Genomic DNA, 21,325 nt, shown 5'->3' with positions numbered 1-21,325 from the left:
TGCCAAACTAGAATTCTATGTCCTTCCAAAATGAGCCCCCCCCCAAAAAAAAAGATATTTTTGGACAAATAAGTGTTGAGAGAATTTACTTCCAGTAGCACTGTATTGCAAGAAATTGTAACTGAAATTTTCCAGATTAAAGGAGAATGATTCCAGATGGGAATATGGAACTGCACAATGAAAGAAAAAGTAGCCAAGTAGATTAATATAACACAGTTTTTAACAGAAAAAGACTATCAACTGTTTAAAACAATAACTATGTACTGTAGGAATTATAACAAATATATATGTAAACTGTATGTCAACAATAGCATAAAGGACAGGAGGAAGGTAAATAGATTTATACAATAAAGTTCTTACATTATTCATGAAATGGTAAAACACTAAGTCGAGGTAGGCTGTGATACATTAAAAATCCATATTGTAATCCCTAAAGTACCACCTTAAACAATGTAAACTTTTCCAGGGTGAAGATAATGTATATTTAAGTTGTATCAGGGCATGCATTTGTTGAAACTCACCACCTGAAACATTTTAGTTTATTCATTTCATTGTATGTAGAGATTATCTCAAAAGAAAATAAAAGCATTGAACAATCAGTATAATTTAAAAGCCAATAATAGGTAGGGTGCCTGGGTAGCTTAGTCCATTAGACGGCTGCCTTTGGCTCAGGTCGTGATCCCAGGGTCCTAAGATTGAGCCCCGCACTGGGCTCCCTGCTCACTGGGGAGCCTGCTTCTCCCTCTCTCTCTGCTGCTCCTCCTGTTGGTGCTCTCTCACTCACTATCTCAAGTAAATATATAAAATATTTTTTAAAAAATTAAATAAAAGGCAATAGATAAAATAAAATGAAATTATAATACTACTTTGATTAATCCAAAAGAAGTCAGGATAACAGAAATAAAGAAACAAATGACAGGACAATTAAAAACAAAGCATTAAGAGGATAGGATTAAACCCACCCATAACAGTATTACACTGTAAATAGAATAACTACTCCATTTAGAAAACAGAAGTTATCAGACAACATAAAACAAGACAAAATAAGATCCAACTAAATGCTGTTCACAAGAAACACACTTTTTAAAAAAGATTTTATTTATTTATTCATGAGAGACACAGAGAGAGGCAGAGACATAGGCAGAGGGAGAAGCAGGCTCCCCATGGGGAACCTGACGCTGGGCTCGATCCCAGGACCCAGGGATCACAACCTGACCCAAAGACAGACACTCAACCACTGAGCCACCCAAATGACACACTTTAAATATAAGGGTACAGATTGTTGAAAATAGGACAGAAAATAATATAACGTGAGAACATGAACCATAAAACCGCTAATGCAAATATCTTAGTATCAAACAAAGTAGACATAAATAAACAAAACAAAAAGCGTCTGGCAAAATTGATCATCAAAAAAGAGAGAAGGCTTAGGATAACATAATGAATGAAAATGTGAACATAACTTGAAATACACTAGAGATTATTTTAAATAATGAGAGAACATTAGTTAAAACTTCATGTCACAAGGATAGACATATAGATCAATAGAATAGAATTGAGAGTCCAGGGATGCCTGGGTGGCTCGGTGGTTGAGCATCTGACTTTGGCTCAGGGTATGATCCTGTGGTCCTGGGATCGAGTCCCACAACTGGCTCTCAGCATGGAGCCTGCTCCTACCTCTACCTATGTCTCTGCCTCTCTGTCTTTCATGAATGAATAAATAAAGAAATTTTTAAAAAAGAATTGAGAGTCCAGAAATAGACCCATACATTTATAGTCAATTGAGTGCCAGGAACCTTCAATGTGGAAAGAACAGTCAACAAATGGTACTGGGATTCAACAATGGATAGCCAAATGCAGAAGAATAAGTTGGTCCCCTCCCTCACACCATATACAAATATTAACTCAAAATGTGTGAAACCTAAGTGTAAAAACTAAAACTATAAAACTCAGAGAAGAAAACATAGGGGTAATTCTTGACCTTGTGCTAGGCAGACGTTTTCTAAATATAACACCAACAGAACAAACAAATGAAAAAATAAATTGGACTTTATGAAAAGTGTAACTTGTAGGCTCCAAAGGATACAATCAAGGAAATGAGAAGACAAGCCACCAAAATGGGAGAAATTGTTTGTAAATCATATATCTGGAAGGGTCTAGTATCCAGAATATATAAAGAACACTTAAAACTCAAAAAGGAAAAGAAAAAGAACCAACTTTTAATATGGCCTAAGGATTTCAGTAGACATCTCTCTAAAAAGGATATACAAATGAGCAATAAGCATGTAAGAAGATCCTCAATGCCAATAGTCACTAGGGAAATGCAAATCTACACCATAGTGAGATACTACTTCATAACAACTGGGATGACTGTAATTAAAAAGACTGCCAATAATAAGTGTTGATGAGGATGTGGTGGTATAATGCTCCACTACACACACACACACATTTCTGTGGTGGGAATGTAAATAATGCAGCCACTTTGGGAAATAATTTCAGAGTTCCTCAACAAGTTAAAGCATAGCATTACTATGGTCCAGCAATTCCATTCCTAGACATATATCCAAGAGAATTAAAATCATATGATCACTCAGAGACTTGTTCACAAACGTTCACAGCAGCATTACTCATAATAACTAAATGCAGAAACAACAAAATATCCATCAGCTTATAAATGGGTAAACAAAATGCAGTATATCCATACAATGGAATTTCACTTGGCATTTAACAGAAGTTAAGTTTTGACATATGGTATAACACGAAGGAAGCTTGAAACATTAAGCCAGGGGATCCCTCGGTGGCTCAGCGGTTTGGCGCCTGCCTTTGGCTCAGGGCACGATCCTGCAGTCCCGGGATCGAGTCCCGCATCAGGCTCCTTGCATGGAGCCTGCTTCTCCCTCTGTGTCTCTGCCTCTCTCCCTCTCTATGTCTATCATGAATAAATAAAACCTTTAAATAAATAAAGTATTAATACTTTACTCTTAAAAAAAAAAGAAAAAGAAAACATTAAGCCAGAGACTCCAGACACAGAAGGGAACAAAGGGTATGATTCCTTCATATGAACTGTTCAGAACAGCAGTGTCCATAAGGACAGAAAACTGATTAGGGTTTGCCTGGGCTAGGACCCAGGAGGAATACAGAGTGGCTACTAATGGGTATGGAGTATCTTTTGGGGCTGCGAAATGTTCTGGGATTAGATGGTAGTGATGCTTGCACAGCTTGTTAATATTTTAAAGAATGCTGATTTTTACACTTTAAAAAAGATGTTATGTTGTTTGAATTATATCTAAATCAAAAAACTTATGTCATTATATTTGAAAAATAAGACAAAGTTGATAAACTCGTGGAAAATATAACCTACCACCAACCTGATTGAAAAAAAAAAATGGAAAGCCTGGATAATCTGATTATTCAAAAAATTGAAGCAGTTGTTAAAATCTTAACCCAAAGAAAATGTAAGTCTCAAATGGCTTTTGAAGTGGATTCTACAAAACTTTCAATAAACTCTTTCAGAGAATAAAATTTCATTCTAAGAGGCTAGTATACCAGCCCAAAAACAAGACAATGACAGTATGAAAAAGAAAAAATTATAAGCTTATTTCACTCGTAAGTATAGATGCAAAAATTCTAAATAAAATATAAATAAATCAAATATAACAGTTATAAAAATGATAATAAACCATAACCAAGATAGGTTAGATTTCATTCTCTTTTGTAAGCAAATGAGAAAAAAATTTACACTACATCCATAGTGTACTAAAATAATTTGATAAAATTCAATACCTGTTTGTGGGAAAACGAAGTTTTAGTACACTATGACTAAAAGAGAACTTTTTTTAAAAAATGAACAGTTCTGAATGTAATAATTAGTTATAGGAGTCATCAGGTTGTTGCTATTTTTTTTAGATTTTATTTATTTATTCATGAGAGACACAGCAAGAGAGAGGCAGAGACACAGGCAGAGGGAGAAGTAGGCTCCATGCAGGGAGCCCAATGTGGGAGAGCCTGGGGTCTCCAGGATCACACCTTGGGTTAAAGGCAGATGCTTAACTGCTAAGCCACCCAGATGTCCCAAAGAGACTTTCTTTAAGCTGATAAAAGGTACTCCTAAAAACACATAAAAATCATTCTAGGTGGATGGAGCAGAGGCATTGCCTCATGGTGGGCTTGCATTGGCTCAGCCTTCAAAATCCACAGATGGGGTTGCCCCTGAGTGTGGGGGGGAGCCCCTCTTTTCCTAGTCTGTTTCAGACTCAGTCCAGCAGATGGCAGGGCCTGTGGAAATCAACAAGAACTTGCCATCAGGAAAACATGAAGAAATCCCAGAAAATTAGCAAGGGAAAAAGAAAAGAGTATACCTTAACTACCTTTCAGAGAAAGCAGAGGGACTCCTAGATCACACAGCAAAAGCAGAAGGCAGCTAATGAGAAGTCTGTGCAGATAAGAGAAAAATGCTGAGTTACTGTCTGGAAAACCTGGTGCTATTGCCAGCGAGGTGTATCCTATGCTCTGTGATCAAGATTTTGTATAGTCATTACATATGTTATAACAGATCCTTATAAAACTATTTTAAACTTTACTGCACAGCTTGTGTTGGTGTGATGTTTCAGACCCATTCTTCAAAAATAAATCACTAACCATACATATGAAAAAAAATCATTCTAAATGAAGAAATGTGTAGTTATACCCCTTAAAATCAGGAATAAGGTAAACATCCTCACCACCACTACTTCACCTCAACATTGTACTGCATGGTTTAGGTGATATAGACAAGAAACAAAATTAAAAGTGTAGAAAGAAAAACATAAAACTGATAAAATTGGTGGATTATACGTCTATACATAAAATCCAAATTCAGCTAAATAACTAGAAATAAGAGATGATTCCTAAATTTGATAATTTCCCTGTGGTTGTATAAGAGATTGTCCTTGTTCTCAATAGATATGTGATGAATTATTTAGAGGTAAAGTTTCATCTTTGCAATTTGCTTTTTTTTTTAAAAAAAGATCTTATTTATTTATTCATGAGAGACACAGAAAGAGAGGCAGAGACATAGGAAGAGGGAGGAAAAGCAGGCTCCACGCAGAGAGCCCTATCCCAGGACCCCGGGATCATGCCCTGAGCCAAAGGTAGACGCTCAAACACTGAGCCACCCAGGCGTCCCCGCAATCCACTCTTGAATGATTTTGCAAAACTAGAATATATGAGTAGTAAGTAATCCCTATTATATTACATTATGTATATAAACAGAGAGGAAGAGTGCTTGCCTTGGAAGCACATATACTAAAATACACAGAGAGGAAGATAAAACAAATCTGGCAAATATCAATTAATGGGTTTAGGTGAAGGATAAATGGAAGTTCATTGTAACATTCTTGCCAGTTTTCTATAGATTTCAGGCTTTTTCAAACCAACAAGATTAATAAAAGTAACAGAAAAGTCTAGTGAGGTGATTGGATATAAGATTAATAATAAAAGTCAATTGCATTTCTTTGTATCAGCAACCAATTAGGAACTAAAGTTTTTTTTTATTCTAGAGTTTTAATACAAAACTGTATCACAAAACTATAAACTACTTAAGAATAAATCTAAGAACAAAAGAGTGTAAGACCTGTGTAGGAAATTACAAAGCTTTTTGGAAAACATTAAAGATGACATAAATCTCAATGGAGAGACAATCCATGTTAATGACTAGGAAGAATTAATATCTTAAAAATTTTTTAAAAGATTTTATTTATTTATTCACAAGAGACACAGAGAGGAAAAGACACAGTCAGAGGGAGAAGCAGGCTCCATGCAGGGAGCCCGATATGGGACTTGAACCCAGGTCTCCAGGATCAGGCCCTGGGCTGAAGGCGGCGCTAAACCGCTGGGCCACCCGGGACTGCCCGGAAGAATTAATATCTTAAAGAGAACATTCTCCCCAAATTGATCTACAAACACAATGTAACATCAATACAATTGCCAAAAGAATTTTTTGAATTTTGGTTTTTGTGGAATTTAACAAGCTGGTATGTCATGTCAGTGGTGAAGGAGAGACTATTTAAGAAACAGAGTTTATAAAACTAGTTACCTAAATGAAGGGAAAATAAAATTGGTTTATAACTTATCCATACATAAAAGTCATCTCCACTTGGATTAAGAAGAAACGTCAAAAGCAAAATTTATCATTTTATATTTTTTAAATAATACCTATGCCCAATATGGGGCTCAAACCCACAACCCTGAGATCAAGAGTCACATGCTCCACCAACTGAGCCAGTCATGCACTCCTCAAAAGCAAAGCTTTAAATGTTTTTATTTTTTTAAAGATTTTATTTATTTATTCATGAGAGACACAGAGAGACAGAGACATAGACAGAGGGAGAAGCAGGCTCCCCGCAGGGAGCCCAATGTGAGACTCGATCCCAGAACTCCGGGAACACGCCCTGAGCTGAACGCAGATGCTCAACCACTGAGCCACCCAGGCGTCCCTTTAAATGTTTTTAGAAGACAGTACTGTTGAAATCCTTCTGAGCTTGAAGGTAAGGAAAGATTGGTTAAGAAACAAAAAATGTTAACTTTTTTTAAAAAATTTTAATTTATTTAAGAGAGAGAGAGAGCAGGGATAGGAGCAGGAACAAGCAGACTGAGCATATGGCATTGAGATCATGACCTGAGCTGAAATCAAGAGTTGGATGCTTAACTGACTGAGCCACCCAGGTGTGCTGCAAAATGCTAACTTTTTAAAAAAGATTAAGAATTTTGACAATATTAAATTAAGAACTGTATTTGTCAAAACCTTAAAGAAAAGGAAAAGATGAGAATATATTTGGATTGCCTAAAACTGACAAAGGACTAGATCCATGATATATAAAGAAATCCTACAAATCAATAAAAAGGAAAAAATAGCTCAATTTAAAAATAGGCAAAAGCCATGAATAAAACAGTTCATAAAAAACAAAAAACATGTGGCCCATAAATATATGAAGAAATGTTAAATATCATGGAAATACAAATTAAAAACACAATTATATATTACTGTATACCTATTAGAATGTCTAAAATTAAAAAGACCAACCAATCCAAGTGTTGACAAAAATGTAGAAAAACTCAAATTTTCATATACTGCTTTGGAAAAGTATAAAATGGTTCAACTACTTTGGAAAATAGTTTGGCTTCTGCCTAAAAATGTAATCCAATGACCTAGCTATTCCATTCCTTGGTATTTACCCAAGAGAAATGAAGGTATATATCCATACAAAGATGTGTATACAATGTTCATAGCTGCCTTATTTCTAATAGCCCCAAACGGGAAACAACCCTAATACTCATGAACAGATGAATGGATAAACAAACTGTGGTATATCCATACAATCAAATAGTCAGCAATAAAAGGAATGAACTGGATACTTGCATCAACATGAATGAATGAGTCTCAAGTATACTGAGGGAAGAAAGCCAGATTTTAAAAGTATACCAACTATATGCTTCCACTTACATAAAATTCTAAAAAATGCAAACTAAATTATATAGAAACAGAAAGCAGCTCAGTACTTAACTGAGTATAGGGAAAGAGGAGCAGGACAGACAGGAAGTATTATGAAGGGTCACAAGGAAACTTTTGGTGGTGATAGATACATTTATTATCTTCATTATGGTAATGATGTTATCACTTGAAATATGGGCAGTTTGCTGGATGTCAAGGAAAAAAGCTTGCTGTAGCTTGACTGTCAGAGAACAGAGTAATTCCTTTTAGAGAGAAAATCCCTTTTTTAATTCAAATACCTCAAGGGGAACTTTTTTGGCTGGGAGAGATGAGCTCCCTTGGGTGGGCCTAGGGGTGGGTTGAGACTATAGAAGAGTGATTAGCTCTATGAAACAGAACAAGAGGAAATGTTCATTTTATGTAAAGAGTCCAGCATTCAGAGAAGAGAAGGATATGAGAAAGAAGCCTGCAGAGGAATTGGGGAGAATCCATAACTCATGTCGTCAGCAGAGCCTATGGAGAATGACAGCCAGTGAAAAATTCTCTAGGGTGGAGACAGTCCTAGAACTTTAATATCTAATATTCATATTTAAGTTATTTCCTATTCTCCATAATCCTCAAGCCTTTAAGTCAGTCTGCTCTAGACACTGGAGTTCATGGTATTTGGGGAATCCAATAGGAAGGGACAGTTCTGTAATCAGACAAAACAGAGACAGAGACACAGAGAAAGGCAGTAGCTGCAGGAATTGTGACATCAACTAAGATGAGTGGAAGCAAACCGGAGGCAGGAATAAGAGGTGTAACTGGAAGATATAAGCCTTCCATTCAGGAATGTTGACATTTTAGTGCAGGAGAGAGCCCTCTCTGCAGTATGTGGGATGGGGAACTGAATCGTTTTTATCTGAGTATTAAAGGAAAGAATGACTCCAGCCCGGTCGACTCTATGAAAGGCCACTCTAGACCATGAGAGCTGTCACAGAGGTGACTCAGGAGGAACCGCGCCATGGACAGTGATGTGAATGGCACCCCCTGGAAGAGCCCCTGTGCTGTTCATGCATCCTTATATTTTAGGTCAATCCCCAAACTATTCTGACTTCCTAAATTATCAATAGCCTACCTTCTCCTACCTTCTCACTATCTTTCTTTCATATATATATATATATATAATAAAAACTGGAAGATTTTTAGCTTCATTTTCTCCCCAGCATCATGCCTTCCCTGGCTGGGAAGAAAGGAAGTCAGAAAGGAAGTCAACTCTTCTCCTAATCCTAACTGTCCCTCTTAGTTCACCCCAGAAAGGAGATACCAGATCCCTCTGTAGTCCCTGACGTGGCCCGAGTCCCACCCTTCCTCTGATAAAACATGGTCCACAAGGAGTTTCAACTGTGAAACAGCAAGAGAGAGAGAATACATCAAGATAGTGGAGGTGGAAGGAAGGGATTGTGAGAAATGCATTTCCCCCAGTTGCCATTCTTCACCCACCCACATGTCTGCACAGTCGGCTTGGGAGGACTTGCAGGTTGATGTTCAAGGTGATCATATCAATAAGACAGGCCCCCTGGGACACCTTAGTGGCTCAGTGGTTGAGCGTCTGTCTTGGGCTCAGGGCATGATCCTGGAGTCCTGGGATCAAGTCCACCATCAGGCTTCCTGCAAAGAGCCTGCTTCTCCCTCTGCCTGTGTCTCTGCCTCTCTCTGTCTCTCTCATGAATAAATAAATAAAATCTTTTTAAAAAATTAAAATTAAAAATAAGACAGGCTGCCTAACAGTAGCAACAATCATAATACAACTACTCACACATGTACAAGTGGCTCATAGCTTATCCCTGTGTCCACATATTTAGGTTGTGCAGTTTGCATAACCTTGTTAGGCTGTTATACTATCCTCCATTCTTACGTGAGGGAATTGAAGTTCAGAAAGATGGAATAGCATGCCTGATTCTTCTGAATCCAAACCATACTGTCTCTCTGCCATCTAAGATGCTAGCCCTAATTAAGTGCCACACATAGTAGGACATTTCGATCGTTATTAACCTAGACCCTGAGGGGGAGACTCCCAATGTGGGGAGTCCATGAACTTCTTTGGGACTTATTTTCAATCACCTCTAATTGAAATTTAGCATTTCCTTCCATTTTGAATGTGGGCAACAAACCATAGTAGTGGCAGCAGCACCTGGGATTTTGTTTTCAGGAGAAACCATGGACATCTTCATATCTGTGTTATATTATTGCAAGTGTCTCAAAATACTGTTTACACTCATCAGGATTTCAGAATTACAATTGTTATTAGGTTCCTGGTGCATCTCATTACAGTGCATTAAAAAAATAAGTACACATGTTAATCACCACTTTAATAATTGTAATTCAATACCATTGATTTCCTTTGTACTCCTATGTATTTTTAGGCATTTAGAAGCATCATGAGGGGCACCTGGGTGGCAGAGTTGGCTGGGCGGCTGACTTCAGTTTTGGCTCAGGTCATGATCTTGGGGTCGTGAGACTGAGCCCCACATCAGGCTCCACACTCAGCATGGCGTCTGCTCAAGATTCTCTCTCCCTCTCCCTCTGCCCACCCTTCCACCATGCATGGTCTCTCTCTCTCTCTCTTTCTCTCTAATAAATAAATAAATAAATAAATAAATAAATAAATAAATACATCTCTTTTAAAAAGCAGCATTATAAGAAAGAATCTATAGGTTCTGCACGATTACCAAAGGGGTTTATGGTGCATGTGTACATATATGTGCATGTATACACATGCACACACTCACACTCCCACACAAGAGTTCCTGACCTAAAGGATGGTCAGGAATTATGTTCTCTAAATAAATAAAAATTTAAAAAAAAAAAAAAAAGGGGATCCCTGGGTGGCGCAGCGGTTTGGCGCCTGCCTTTGGCCCAGGGCGCGATCCTGGAGACCCGGGATCGAATCCCACGTCAGGCTCCCGGTGCATGGAACCTGCTTCTCCCTCTGCCTGTGTCTCTGCCTCTCTCTCTCTCTGTGACTATCATAAATAAATAAAAATTTAAAAAAAAAAAAAAAAAGGAATTATGTTCTCCTCTTGTTCTTGTTCACCATATTGTATTGCAGGTATTTATGTGTCTTTCCTTCCTTGTTAGCATGTGAATTCTAATAAAGCAGGAGTGGTATCTTCTATTCCTTTGGATCCTCAGCACCTAGAACAGAGCTTGGCATTCACTGAGCAATCATTTATAGAATGTCTAATGTGTATAAGGCTCAGGTCCCATTGGGGAAAGCTAAAAAATGAAAAGACTCAAAGGAGAGTAATAAATTCATTCACATACTTGTTTGAGGATTCATTCATTCATCCATTTAGAGAATTATCTAATGGCTATTCAATGCCAGCCACTGGGGTAGCCTCTGGGGAAAACAGGAAAGATAAGATCCAAGTCCTTATTCTCATAGAGCATCCATTCCAGCTAATGAGAAGAAAACAAGATTTCTGAAGACAGACAAATGGGAATGAGGTCATGTGTTCTGGAGAGTCAGAGTCATGGGGAAAATCTAGTTCTTAAATCTATCAGCTCTTTTTAACTAAGAGGTGACTGAGAGAAACTAACCACAGGGTAGAAAATATCGACTAAGATGCCCTTCCTAAGGGGAAAAGTCTGAGGTCCAGAGGAGGACAGTTTACCTTGTCGGTGTGATTGCTGGTGTTGCCTAGTAAACTATGAAGAGAAGTTAGCCTTTCATGGCCCCTGGTGTTTCAGGGGCTGGCCTGTCCAAAGACAGCAAGATGGATGTGTGCTCCCTCTGCAGTTCCGTTCTGATTCAAAGATTCTATGATGCTATCAATTAGTCAGAATGTGCAAGGTTGCTTAGATACCTTGGAGGTTCTTTTTCTTGTAAAAGATCAGAGCTGGGTGAACTCCTCAAACCTGCCAAACATGTGGTAAAAGACCAGGTGTGGGACAATGTGGTGGCACGACTGCCTGCATCTCTGGGCCAAATCACCCATCCAGGCAGAAGGGCAAAGAGAGAGACTTCCAGCAGAACCAGGAGGAACAGGGACTGGGGGCTGGGCATGTCTTCCTGAGGAGAGATAAGGACAATAAGGTTTGGGACTAAGACAAAATCTGATAAGGGGAAATATTTCCCTGAAGAAATATAACTTCAATATAAAAAAGATAAATTTAATAAATCCATACAACATCTCCCCAGAGATGTATAACCTTAAAATTAAAAAAAAAAAATCATTTTGCTAAATCTATGACCCATCCACAACAGTATCTCTCTACATGCTTACGGAATGTACAAAAAACTATTTCCTAGGGAACCTCAGCTCTTCATCTGCCCCCAGCCCCAGCCAGCCCCTCTCTTACGCTCCCTGAGCCTCCTCCATTCTGTCTGTCTAAACATCCTGCTTCAACAAATGGTGACAATTATCACAAGGAATTAAGTACATAAATCAAAATAAAATCAATCTGGGTGATCTGGGATATTATTCTTTTCACTCTGTAGCCCATGATAATGGCCTCTACTTTTTTCCAAAGAAAATTTCTTGGAACACTTCATTTTTCAATCATGCCTCCATCCAGTAAGTGTTTAATAAGAAACAGCATAGTCCTGGGTTCACTGGAGCAACACAAAAATGCATTTAACAAAGGGCTTTCAGTCTATTAGGCCAGAGGAGAAACACAGGTAAACTCTGTGACAAGGTAGGAAGTCACAGGTGGTTTGGGTTAATGGGATGGGTGGATAGAGAAAAAGAGAGGACATTCACCGGGGAAATGGTCAGGGACAGCCCAATTCCACTTAGTTCTGGAGGGGTAGAAGGCAGGCTAATGGGCATGCCAGGAGGGCTGAGTTCCAGTGACATAGAAGTCAGCTGGGAAGTCAAAAGGACCTCCAGTCAACTTTAGCTGTTCAAAAGCAAGAGCTATAGGATCATGAGGTAAATGCCTAGTCATGGAGAGCATTTGTTCAAATGAGATTTGGATAAACTGGTAAGGTATTAGAGAAGATACTCCATATATTTCCCCTTGCTGTTGGAAAGAACTTTGGCTAGAGTGATCCCTCAGAAACTTCTGTGTCCCTTAATCCACTAGCAGAGCATGAAGTCAGCAAGCAAGCCTCCCAAATGAAATATCGATACCTCATACAAAGATTCTTAGGAAATCAAATATTTTTTTATTCAATTACTGGATTTCGTATACCTAACAGTCCTTAAAACAACTATCCACAGCAGCCACACGAACCACGTGTAAAATGAAAGCAGGTGCCCCAAACAGCACCCCTCCCCATCACACACACATACTGAAAAACAAAATCTCACAGGTGCTTACATAACTCACTTTAAGCATGAAAAGATTCTTGCAGGGCTGCCTGACAAACAACCCTTCTTCATCTTGGGGCCGATAGTCCAAAGTCTTTGTTGTCTTTTCATGTTCTAAGTCAGGGTGATGTGGTATGGACAAGTTAGAGTAGATCTCCAGTTTATTACATGAGTCTCTATCTTTCTCAAATGTGGAGTCACAAGAGAGGACCCAACCTACTACAAGCAATGGCTAAAGCATCCCAGTGGGGAGCTCAGCCAGCCAGGCCATGTGGGCAGATTGTGTATATGTTTCCAAGTCCAACAGCCACAGGACCAAAAGCCATAGAGAATGAACAGCCCAGGCCTCAACCGAACAATTTGCTAAAAGCAGAATCTCTTGGGTCCAATTGCTTTGATTTTACAAATTAGCCCATCTTTGGCCCAAATATGCCAACCAGAGATGTCATTTAATGCCCCTGAAAACAACATTGAGTAACAAAATGCTAAGAGTACCCAAGAACACGGGGTTCTCTTTCGGCCATTCAGAATGTGAAGTCAGCTAGAAGCTTGCCTGTTGGTCCCTGACCAACTCATCAGCCGGAGGAAAGGCTGGTCGGTATCCAAGGCACGTCCGGCCCAACCCCGAGGGAGTTCCTAGTTCTCCTTCTGTGCCTGCTGTAACCTCTTGGCCACAGCAGTGATCAGAGCGGCTCCCTTTCCACTCCCATCTTCTGACAGCATGAGCGTCACATCACATCGAGGTGCTAGTTCTTTCACGGTTTCCTGCAATATCCGAGAAAAGCTATAAAGAGAGAGAGAGAGAAGCATCATCACCACTTACATATGGGACTAACATATTTCTGAATGATTCTAATCTTGTTTGCTCCTTCCGGCTTGCTTCTTAAGACTCTAGAAGAGCTTCCTAAACTGCTTCCTAAATAGCTGTTTTAATTGTACCTTTTATTGAGCAACTACAAATGCCAGAGACTATACTAGGTGTTTTACATACATAATATACATACAGTCAAAGTGTAATAAATAACAGCTTAAAAACAATTATTAGTGAATCCCTGGGTGGCTCAGTTGGCTCAGGTCATGGTCTCAAGGTCATGAGATCAAGCCCCCATCAGGCTCTGCACTCAATACAGAGTCTGTTTGTCCCTCTCTCTCCCCCTTGGTTCATCCCCCTACTGGCTTGCTCTCTCACTCACTCTTAAATAAATAAAATCTTTTTAAAAACAAAAAAGAAATGATCATGTGGCTTTTGTGCCTTGGTCAAGTCTTGGTTTAAGAAGAAGCTTATAGGAACCACATCAAAAATAAGTTATTCCAAAGGGATAAACAAGAAAAGACACAGTCGGGGATCCCTGGGTGGCTCAGTGGTTTGGCGCTTGCCTTTGGCCCAGGGCATGATCCTGGGGTCCCGGGATGGAGTACCACATTGGGCTCCCAGCATGGAGCCTGCTTCTCCCTCCTCCTGTGTCTCTGCGCCTCTCTGTCTCTCTCTATGTCTATCATAAATAAATAAATAAATCTTAAAAAAAAAAAAAAAAAGAAAAGACACAGTCCATTCTTTTGGATAGTCATCTGCACAAGAAGAGCTAACGATTAAGGATTACAATAACAGGATGTTCATGTATATGTTTCAGTATGACTGAAATTTTTATAAGCTTGTTAATATTTTTCCTCTTCACCAAAACAAAATGTTAAATATTAAATAAAAATAATAGCTTTCAAAAAATAACAATAGCTTTAATCATTGACTTTTTTGTGATGTGCCATGCACTCTATAGATACTGTTTAACTGAGTCCTCATGACAACTTCTGAGGTAGGTAAGATCTTTGTCATCATTTTATAGATTTCGAACTAAGGCTCAAAGAAGGTAAGAAACTAGCCCTAGGTCTCACAGCTTCTAAGTGGTGGAGCCAGAATTCAAAGTCACATTAATCCTTCTGTCTACTGACTCTGAGCTAAGAAAGTTATAACCAGTTCATACTTGACAAATGCTCTGTGCTGTGCAAAATATTCAGTTTGCATTACTTCCCCGTGAGGTCAGGTGGGAATACATAACTAATAATCACTTGTATTCATTGCCCTGTGAGGCAGAGATTATTACTGCCTAGAGAAACATGGCTTTCAGAGAGGACGGCCAACACTCCTACATGCTGACCACTCAGAAACAGAGCCCCAAGGGCTCACATCTTATCTGTTAGATTCAATGGGATCCATATTTGGCTTTGGAGCCCTCCCATTCCCACCTCTCTGGGGCACTCACTGTGGGTGCAGCTTGTACAGGGTGCCATCCACTCCCACAGTGATCTTCAGGTATTCAAGCCCCTGGTCTTCCCTCTTCTTCTCCACGACAGCTGCCAGGCCTGCGCCGTAGAGCTGGGCCGCCCGCCGGGACACAGCTCCGCACACCTCCTTCACCACAATGCTGTCCTCACATGTGCTGTCTAGGCCAAGCTGTTGCAGGATACTCCTGACCTGGAGGAGGGCTAGCCGATCGCTGCAGGCAAGCAGAGCGGGACATCAGAACCTGGGGCCCTGGAACCTGCTCAGCATGGCTCACAGTACCCCCTATCCTCAGAAGCCTTAGGAGGAAGGAGGAAAAGATGATCCAGGCAATAGTTGAGTTAGAGCAGAATGCCAAAGAAGCCAGGACTCAAGAAAGCCTGACACACACCCCCAGAAGTCCCACCATCTGTAAAAAGGAAAGTATGAGGACCGTTAGTGTTAGGCATGTACAAATCTATTATCTCACTAGAAACTATTATTAGATTCAGCAACCAACACATCAGGTGTGCATTTTCAGGAGAGGAATCTGAGGTTCAGAGTGCTAGAGACTTACCCACAGACAGCAGAGAGCAGGGACCCAAGCATACACCTTCTTACACCAAGTACCTCCACCTCTCCCACTGAGCAGGCCAGCTCTCCCTACTCTGGTCCCATTCAACTAGAAGCCAACTTTCCTTCTATTTAGCTTCTTCTGATTTTCTGCTTTCTCTTCCCAGCTAGACTACATGCTCTTTGAGAGTAAGGCTGTATTCTCAACAGTAGCCAGCATAGGGCTGTGTGCACTCAATGGGGAAGTGAATATAACAATATACAATCAGCCCCTTAGTGAGCAGGAACCAGCCCCTGGAACCACAAGCACATGAGCACATGGCAGAGGAGCACCAGTCATGGGTACAGGCTGGCCTCAAGTCTAGACACTCATCTCATGGTGAACTCTCAGGCTCTGACTCCTAAGTGAAACAATGTAAAATTATAACCCTGGCTGTCTCAGGGAATACTTACGGAAGAAGAATGTTATCAGGAAAAAAAGAAAAAAAAAAAAAGAATGTTATCAGGGAGAAAAACTGTGGGATGCCTCTGTGGCTTAGCGGTTGGGCATCTGCCTTTGGCCCAAGGCATGATCCCGGGTACAGGGATCAAGTCCCACATTGGGCTTCCTGCGGGGAGCCTGCTTCTCCCTCTGCCTGTGTCTCTGCCTCTCTCTGTGTGTCTCTCATGAATAAATAAAATCTTAAAAAAAAAAAAGGGGGGAGGGAGAAAAACTGAGAAATAACCTGTTGGCTAGATAGAGGATTCGTCAAGTAAGTAAACAGTGGTGTAGTCAGATAATAGAATCCTTTATAGACCCTAAGATGAGTTTGCATGAGATTATTTAATGCTATGGCAAATATCCATTATGTAGTAAGTGAAAAAATAGATTATAAAATACTATGCATCATATCATCTTGGTTTTTATTTTTGTTTTGGGGGGGTGTATTTTTTTATTGGAGTTCTATTGGTTTTTATTTTTGAATGTTTGTCTTTGTTAAAAAAAAAAATCAGAGCAGAAGGAAATCTATTCAGATACTGGTAGGATTACCAGTAGTTCCTACTTTCTTCTTTTTGCTTGTTTTGTTTTGTTTTGTTTTAATTTAATTCATCTCTACACCCAACATGGGGCTCAAACTCATGACCCGGAGATCAAGAGTCACATGCTCTTTGACTGAGCCAGCCAGGTGCCTCTTCCTTTTGCTTATGAATGAGTAATATTTGTATAGGATGAAAAAAAAGTGGATTTTTTTTCAGTGTGTAAGATAATAAAACCTGAAATTCCTTCCACAGTCTATCCTGTCACAATTTACCTAGTTCTTACACATACATTGCCTTAGTTGGCCCTGGGGCTGATCCCTAGGGTTAAGCAGTAGACCATTTATCTTCTATAAGGAAAGAAATTGTTGTCCAGAGAGGTAAAGCAACTTGCCTCAGGTCACACAGCATAAGCCATCTTAAACTCAAGCTCGGAGACTGTAAATCCAGGATTCCCCCGGCAATCCCTATTGAATCCATTGGACAATGTGCTTTGAAATGGGACACAGTAAGCATAGCACCTACCATTCCCAACTGGCACTACATTGGATGTGATTTTCTTTTTATTTCATAAAGTTTAAAAATAAATAAGATACCTAGAAACAGGATATCAAAGCAGATATCTTTTGTGTGGCAGAAGTAAAGACTTCTGGAGGCATATAGGTTCTGCTAACTTTCTCTTGTCCAAAAACATCCTCCTTTGTATTCAGGGGGGAAAAAAAGCAAGGCAGACATGGTCAATCTGCTCATCTCTCATACATGAGGGAGAAACCATTTGCTTTGCTCCCACAGCAAAAGAGGATCCCTCTGGTCATCAAAGGTGATGATTATTAAATTACACTTTTGAATCCAATGGGTTGAAGCCAGACAAAAAAAGAAAAAAAAGGATGCTGGATATTTGCTTATCAACTCTTCAAAAACACAAAATTGCTGCTGCTGCTGCTACTGAATCTACCACCATCTCCTTAGACAGCAAGATCTACTCTGCAAAAGTCCATCTGATTTCTCTCATTAAGTACACTGCTTTCAGTTTTAAAGAGTTTTCCTTTTGTCTCAAAGTCTCCTTTTGTCTCCTGGCATCAAGCCATAGAGACCAGTAAAATTAAATGAATGAATGCAAATTGACAGAAATTCCAAATACAAAGTCTCTGATAGGAACCAGTGCTGGTAGGAAAAGCAGTGAAACTGACACATTTGTGGTGATGGAAACTGGAACTATCTTTTTAAAAGCGTGTCCATAGGGAAATGCTTCTTTTAACCAAATGCTTCTACTTCTAAGGAAATAATTTGTGAGATGCAAAGGAAAACACAAAAAAATAATTATGGTGTTACTGAGAATTGCAGAAATTCATAAATTATAAGCTAGACATCTTATACTAAAGGGAAAGTTTAGCAAATTACAGTATAGCAATATAATGTAACATTACACAGCCATTTAAAATGATAATTCTACCAAAGAGTCGAGATGGGTAAGTTTATCTTTCTAGAAGTATTCCAGCTAAAAAATGCAGGAGTGTTAGCATTAACCTGGCATTGTTTTACAATCACAGATGGAGGCAATGAGCATCAATGACTGCTAACATCATAAAAGACAAACAGACAGTTCAATGCCACCTGTGAAATATTCTTGTCCAAACTTCAACACTGAATCTAACCAGGCATCTGGGTCTTCCTATGAGTTTGCAAGAAATACAAGGGAGAGGAAAATGCTAAATGCTATAACCAGCAAAATCTAGAACACAGGAAACTTCTAGGATAAAATGACAGTTTCTTCATCAAATGTATCCCAAAGGGAAACAAGAGGAAAAGTCTATACATTAAAAGAGATTTTTAAAAGACATATCACCAAATGCGTGGAATGGACCTTGTTTGGATATTGTTACAAACAAATGAACTGTAAAAACCATATTTTTAGGCAATCTGGAAAATAGAAACACTGGCAGGATATTTTGAGATTAAGGTTTATCATTAACTATTTTAGGTGTGGTGATGAAAATATGTTCATTTTTTATTGTTTTTAAGGATTTTTTTGTTTTTTTTCAAATTTTTATTTAAATTCTAGTTAACATATAGTGTAATAATATTGGTTTCAGGAGTAGAAGGTTATTTTTTTTAAAGAAATAATACTTTAGCAATACAACTTAAAATATTTATAGATACACTGACACAAAATGTGAGATTTGTTTCAAATTAATCCAATTTGGGGGTGGGGAAAGCAGGAGTATATTGACGGACCAAGTTTGGCCACAAGTTGACCATTGTTGAAGGTGGTGATGCAAACGTTAGATTCATTTTACCATTCCCTCTACTATATATGCTTAAGAAAAAAAAAAAACCTCAGAATTGTAACTGAAAATTATGTACAAACACTAAATAAACAATATACAGAATGATATGTGTGGTATGATTGCAATTATGAAAATATGTTTACACACATTTAAAAACTTGAAAGAGGGATCCCTGGGTGGCGCAGTGGTTTAGCGCCTGCCTTTGGCCCAGGGCACGATCCTGGAGACCCGGGATCAAATCCCACATCGGGCTCCCGGTGCATGGAGCCTGCTTCTCTCTCTGCCTCTCTCTCTCTCGCTGTCTGCCTATCATAAATAAATTAAAAAAAAAAAAAAAAAAACTTGAAAGGGAATATACAAAAATCGAAACAAATATATTTAATCCTGAGCTTATGGGTTATTTTTTAAGAGAGTTTTCTTTCATATTACAGACACATCATCTTTTTAGGAACAAAGAAGGATCATTTTTTAGCCTCAGCTAACTGCTGTGTAACACTTTAGGCACCTGAGGGCCCAGGAACACAGCTGGCCCTTTGGCTGTGTGCTGTGGTCCTGATGCAGCTAGAGAAACAGAGCAGCTCTAGGAGGAAACCCCTTACCCAGTCAGGTCCTTTACTGGTTTTATTTCTAAATCTCAAGTCTGCTGCTGGACTCCCACTTTACAGCAGCACATCCCAATCAGGGCCTCCCACACTGAGCTGGTGTACTTGATCACACATCACCTTTCAATCTGAGACAGGAATTTGGTTTCAAAGATGCCCCTGGTCCGGAGACGCTCTGAAATCTGCCCACGGAAGAGAAGACCCTGCTTGGTCAGGTCAATCAGGATCTGCCGCACAATTTCCCCCAGATACATCCCGCTGGTCATCTTCTCATATCTGTTTGGAGAACAGGGATAAGATCGGTAACAGCAGGAAAATCAACACTGGTGAGTGGCTTACCAAAGGACCATGAGTCTGGGTATGGAAGGTATGCCACTGGCATCCAACAACAGCCTGGTTTGGAGTGGTTCAGAGTGGGCAGTAGACCTAGAGAAATGCAATGCAGAGGTCTACATGAAGTGAGAAAGCCAGTCTTTGGAGCCCTGTTGACCAGGAAGAAGCCAGGTCCCAGAAATGCCCCATACTAGCTGCAGGAACAAACATTGTAAGCCATCATCTATAAAACAGGGAGCAAAATCCTGACCCCACAAAAATATTGGGAGGCCAGCATCTGGTACACAGCAGGCACTAAGTGAAATCAAGTCCCTTTCTAGGTCCCAAAGCCAATTCTCCTTGTCTTTGTGTTATAAATCTCGTTGACTAGATTCTCCTTGGCTTTGTATTTGAAGAAATCTGTTCCATTTGAGATTCTGCTCCATGAAATAATATACTTACACTGCACACACCAGGGGTTCTTTAAAAATGTTGGAAGGAAGCCAAGCCACCCTTTCTACCTGGCTATGAGCTCCATGAGGAAAGGAACAAGAGGAAAAGGGACTTTGTAACCAACAGGTTACACAGGCACTCTGCACAGGCCTGTGTGACAGTGTTAGTAACTGTGACAAGTTGGACTGCCACTGCCTTCAGGGTCAAGTGGAAGCTGTGCCTGAGACTTGTGTACTAGACTTGTATTTGCTTCACTGCTCAGGACCTCCTCAGTCTAAGGAACCAACACTCAGGCAATGGTGACAGCAAAGCAGATTCAAATGGGCTCCCCCCGGGATCCCTGTGTGGCGCTGCGGTTTGGCGCCTGCCTTTGGCCCAGGGCGCGATCCTGGAGACCCGGGATTGAATCCCACGTCGGGCTCCCGGGGCATGGAGCCTGCTTCTCCCTCTGCCTATGTCTCTACCTCTCTCTCTCTCTCTCTATGTGTGACTATCATAAATAAATAAAAATTAAAAAAAAAATGGGCTGCCCCCATTAAACTCTCACTCTAAAAATGTGAGCTTCCAGTGGATTCAGATACAAAAGTAAGTCAGAAGACACTTGCCCCTGGAGAAGAGCCATGATTACTTGAATGTCCCAACTTGGGATTCAGAGATGAGGTCCCTTCTTTTTGGAGCAACCCCTGGTTCAGCTGGGCTTCCCACAACTCACCTTCCTGCCATCCACAAAGACTAGTGCCAGGGCAACCCAGATCCTGGAGACTCAGGATCGAGTCCCACATCAGGTTCCCTGCATGGAACCTGCTTCTCCCTCTGCCTGTGTGTCTCTGCGCCTCTCTCTCTCTCTCTCTCTGTCTCTCTCTCTCTCTCTGTCTCTCATGAATAAATAAATAAAATCTTAAAAAAAAAAAAAAAAAAGACTAGTGCCAAAGGAAGACCAAGGACCATTAAGGCTGGTCTGGCCTTGCCCGAGTATCTTCCTGAACAGGGTACTCAGGTTCAGTTATCAAGCATCTGTGGCCCACATATCTCCTTACATTTCCTATCTGTTTAACTTC

General features: G+C 39.9%; 2 protein-coding genes across 4 annotated transcripts in view; both read right to left on the bottom strand.

Annotated features, from left to right (window-relative positions):
- HK1 (hexokinase 1) overlaps window positions 1-11,261 on the bottom strand; it is a 120,317-nt gene extending 109,056 nt beyond the window's left edge. The window contains exon 1 of one of the 3 annotated variants that reach the window (XM_077894801.1): window positions 11,125-11,261. The gene's annotated coding sequence lies outside the window, so the exon portion shown is untranslated. The remainder of the gene's footprint in view (window positions 1-11,124) is intronic. The other 2 variants (XM_077894803.1, XM_077894802.1) reach the window with 2 other exon arrangements.
- A 1,336-nt stretch (window positions 11,262-12,597) lies between these two features.
- Window positions 12,598-21,325, bottom strand: part of HKDC1 (hexokinase domain containing 1) — a 41,003-nt gene continuing 32,275 nt past the window's right edge. The window contains exons 16-18 of the mRNA XM_077894798.1: window positions 19,623-19,778; window positions 15,024-15,257; window positions 12,598-13,549 (exon numbers count right to left, since the gene is read on the bottom strand). Coding sequence (XP_077750924.1) covers window positions 13,402-13,549; window positions 15,024-15,257; window positions 19,623-19,778 — 538 coding nt within the window. The 3' untranslated portion in view covers window positions 12,598-13,401. The remainder of the gene's footprint in view (window positions 13,550-15,023; window positions 15,258-19,622; window positions 19,779-21,325) is intronic.

The sequence above is a fragment of the Canis aureus genome, chromosome 4 (genome assembly GCF_053574225.1).
Source record: "Canis aureus isolate CA01 chromosome 4, VMU_Caureus_v.1.0, whole genome shotgun sequence".
In the NCBI taxonomy this organism is placed as follows: domain Eukaryota; kingdom Metazoa; phylum Chordata; class Mammalia; order Carnivora; family Canidae; genus Canis; species Canis aureus.
This window is presented reverse-complemented; position numbering and strand designations above follow the sequence as displayed.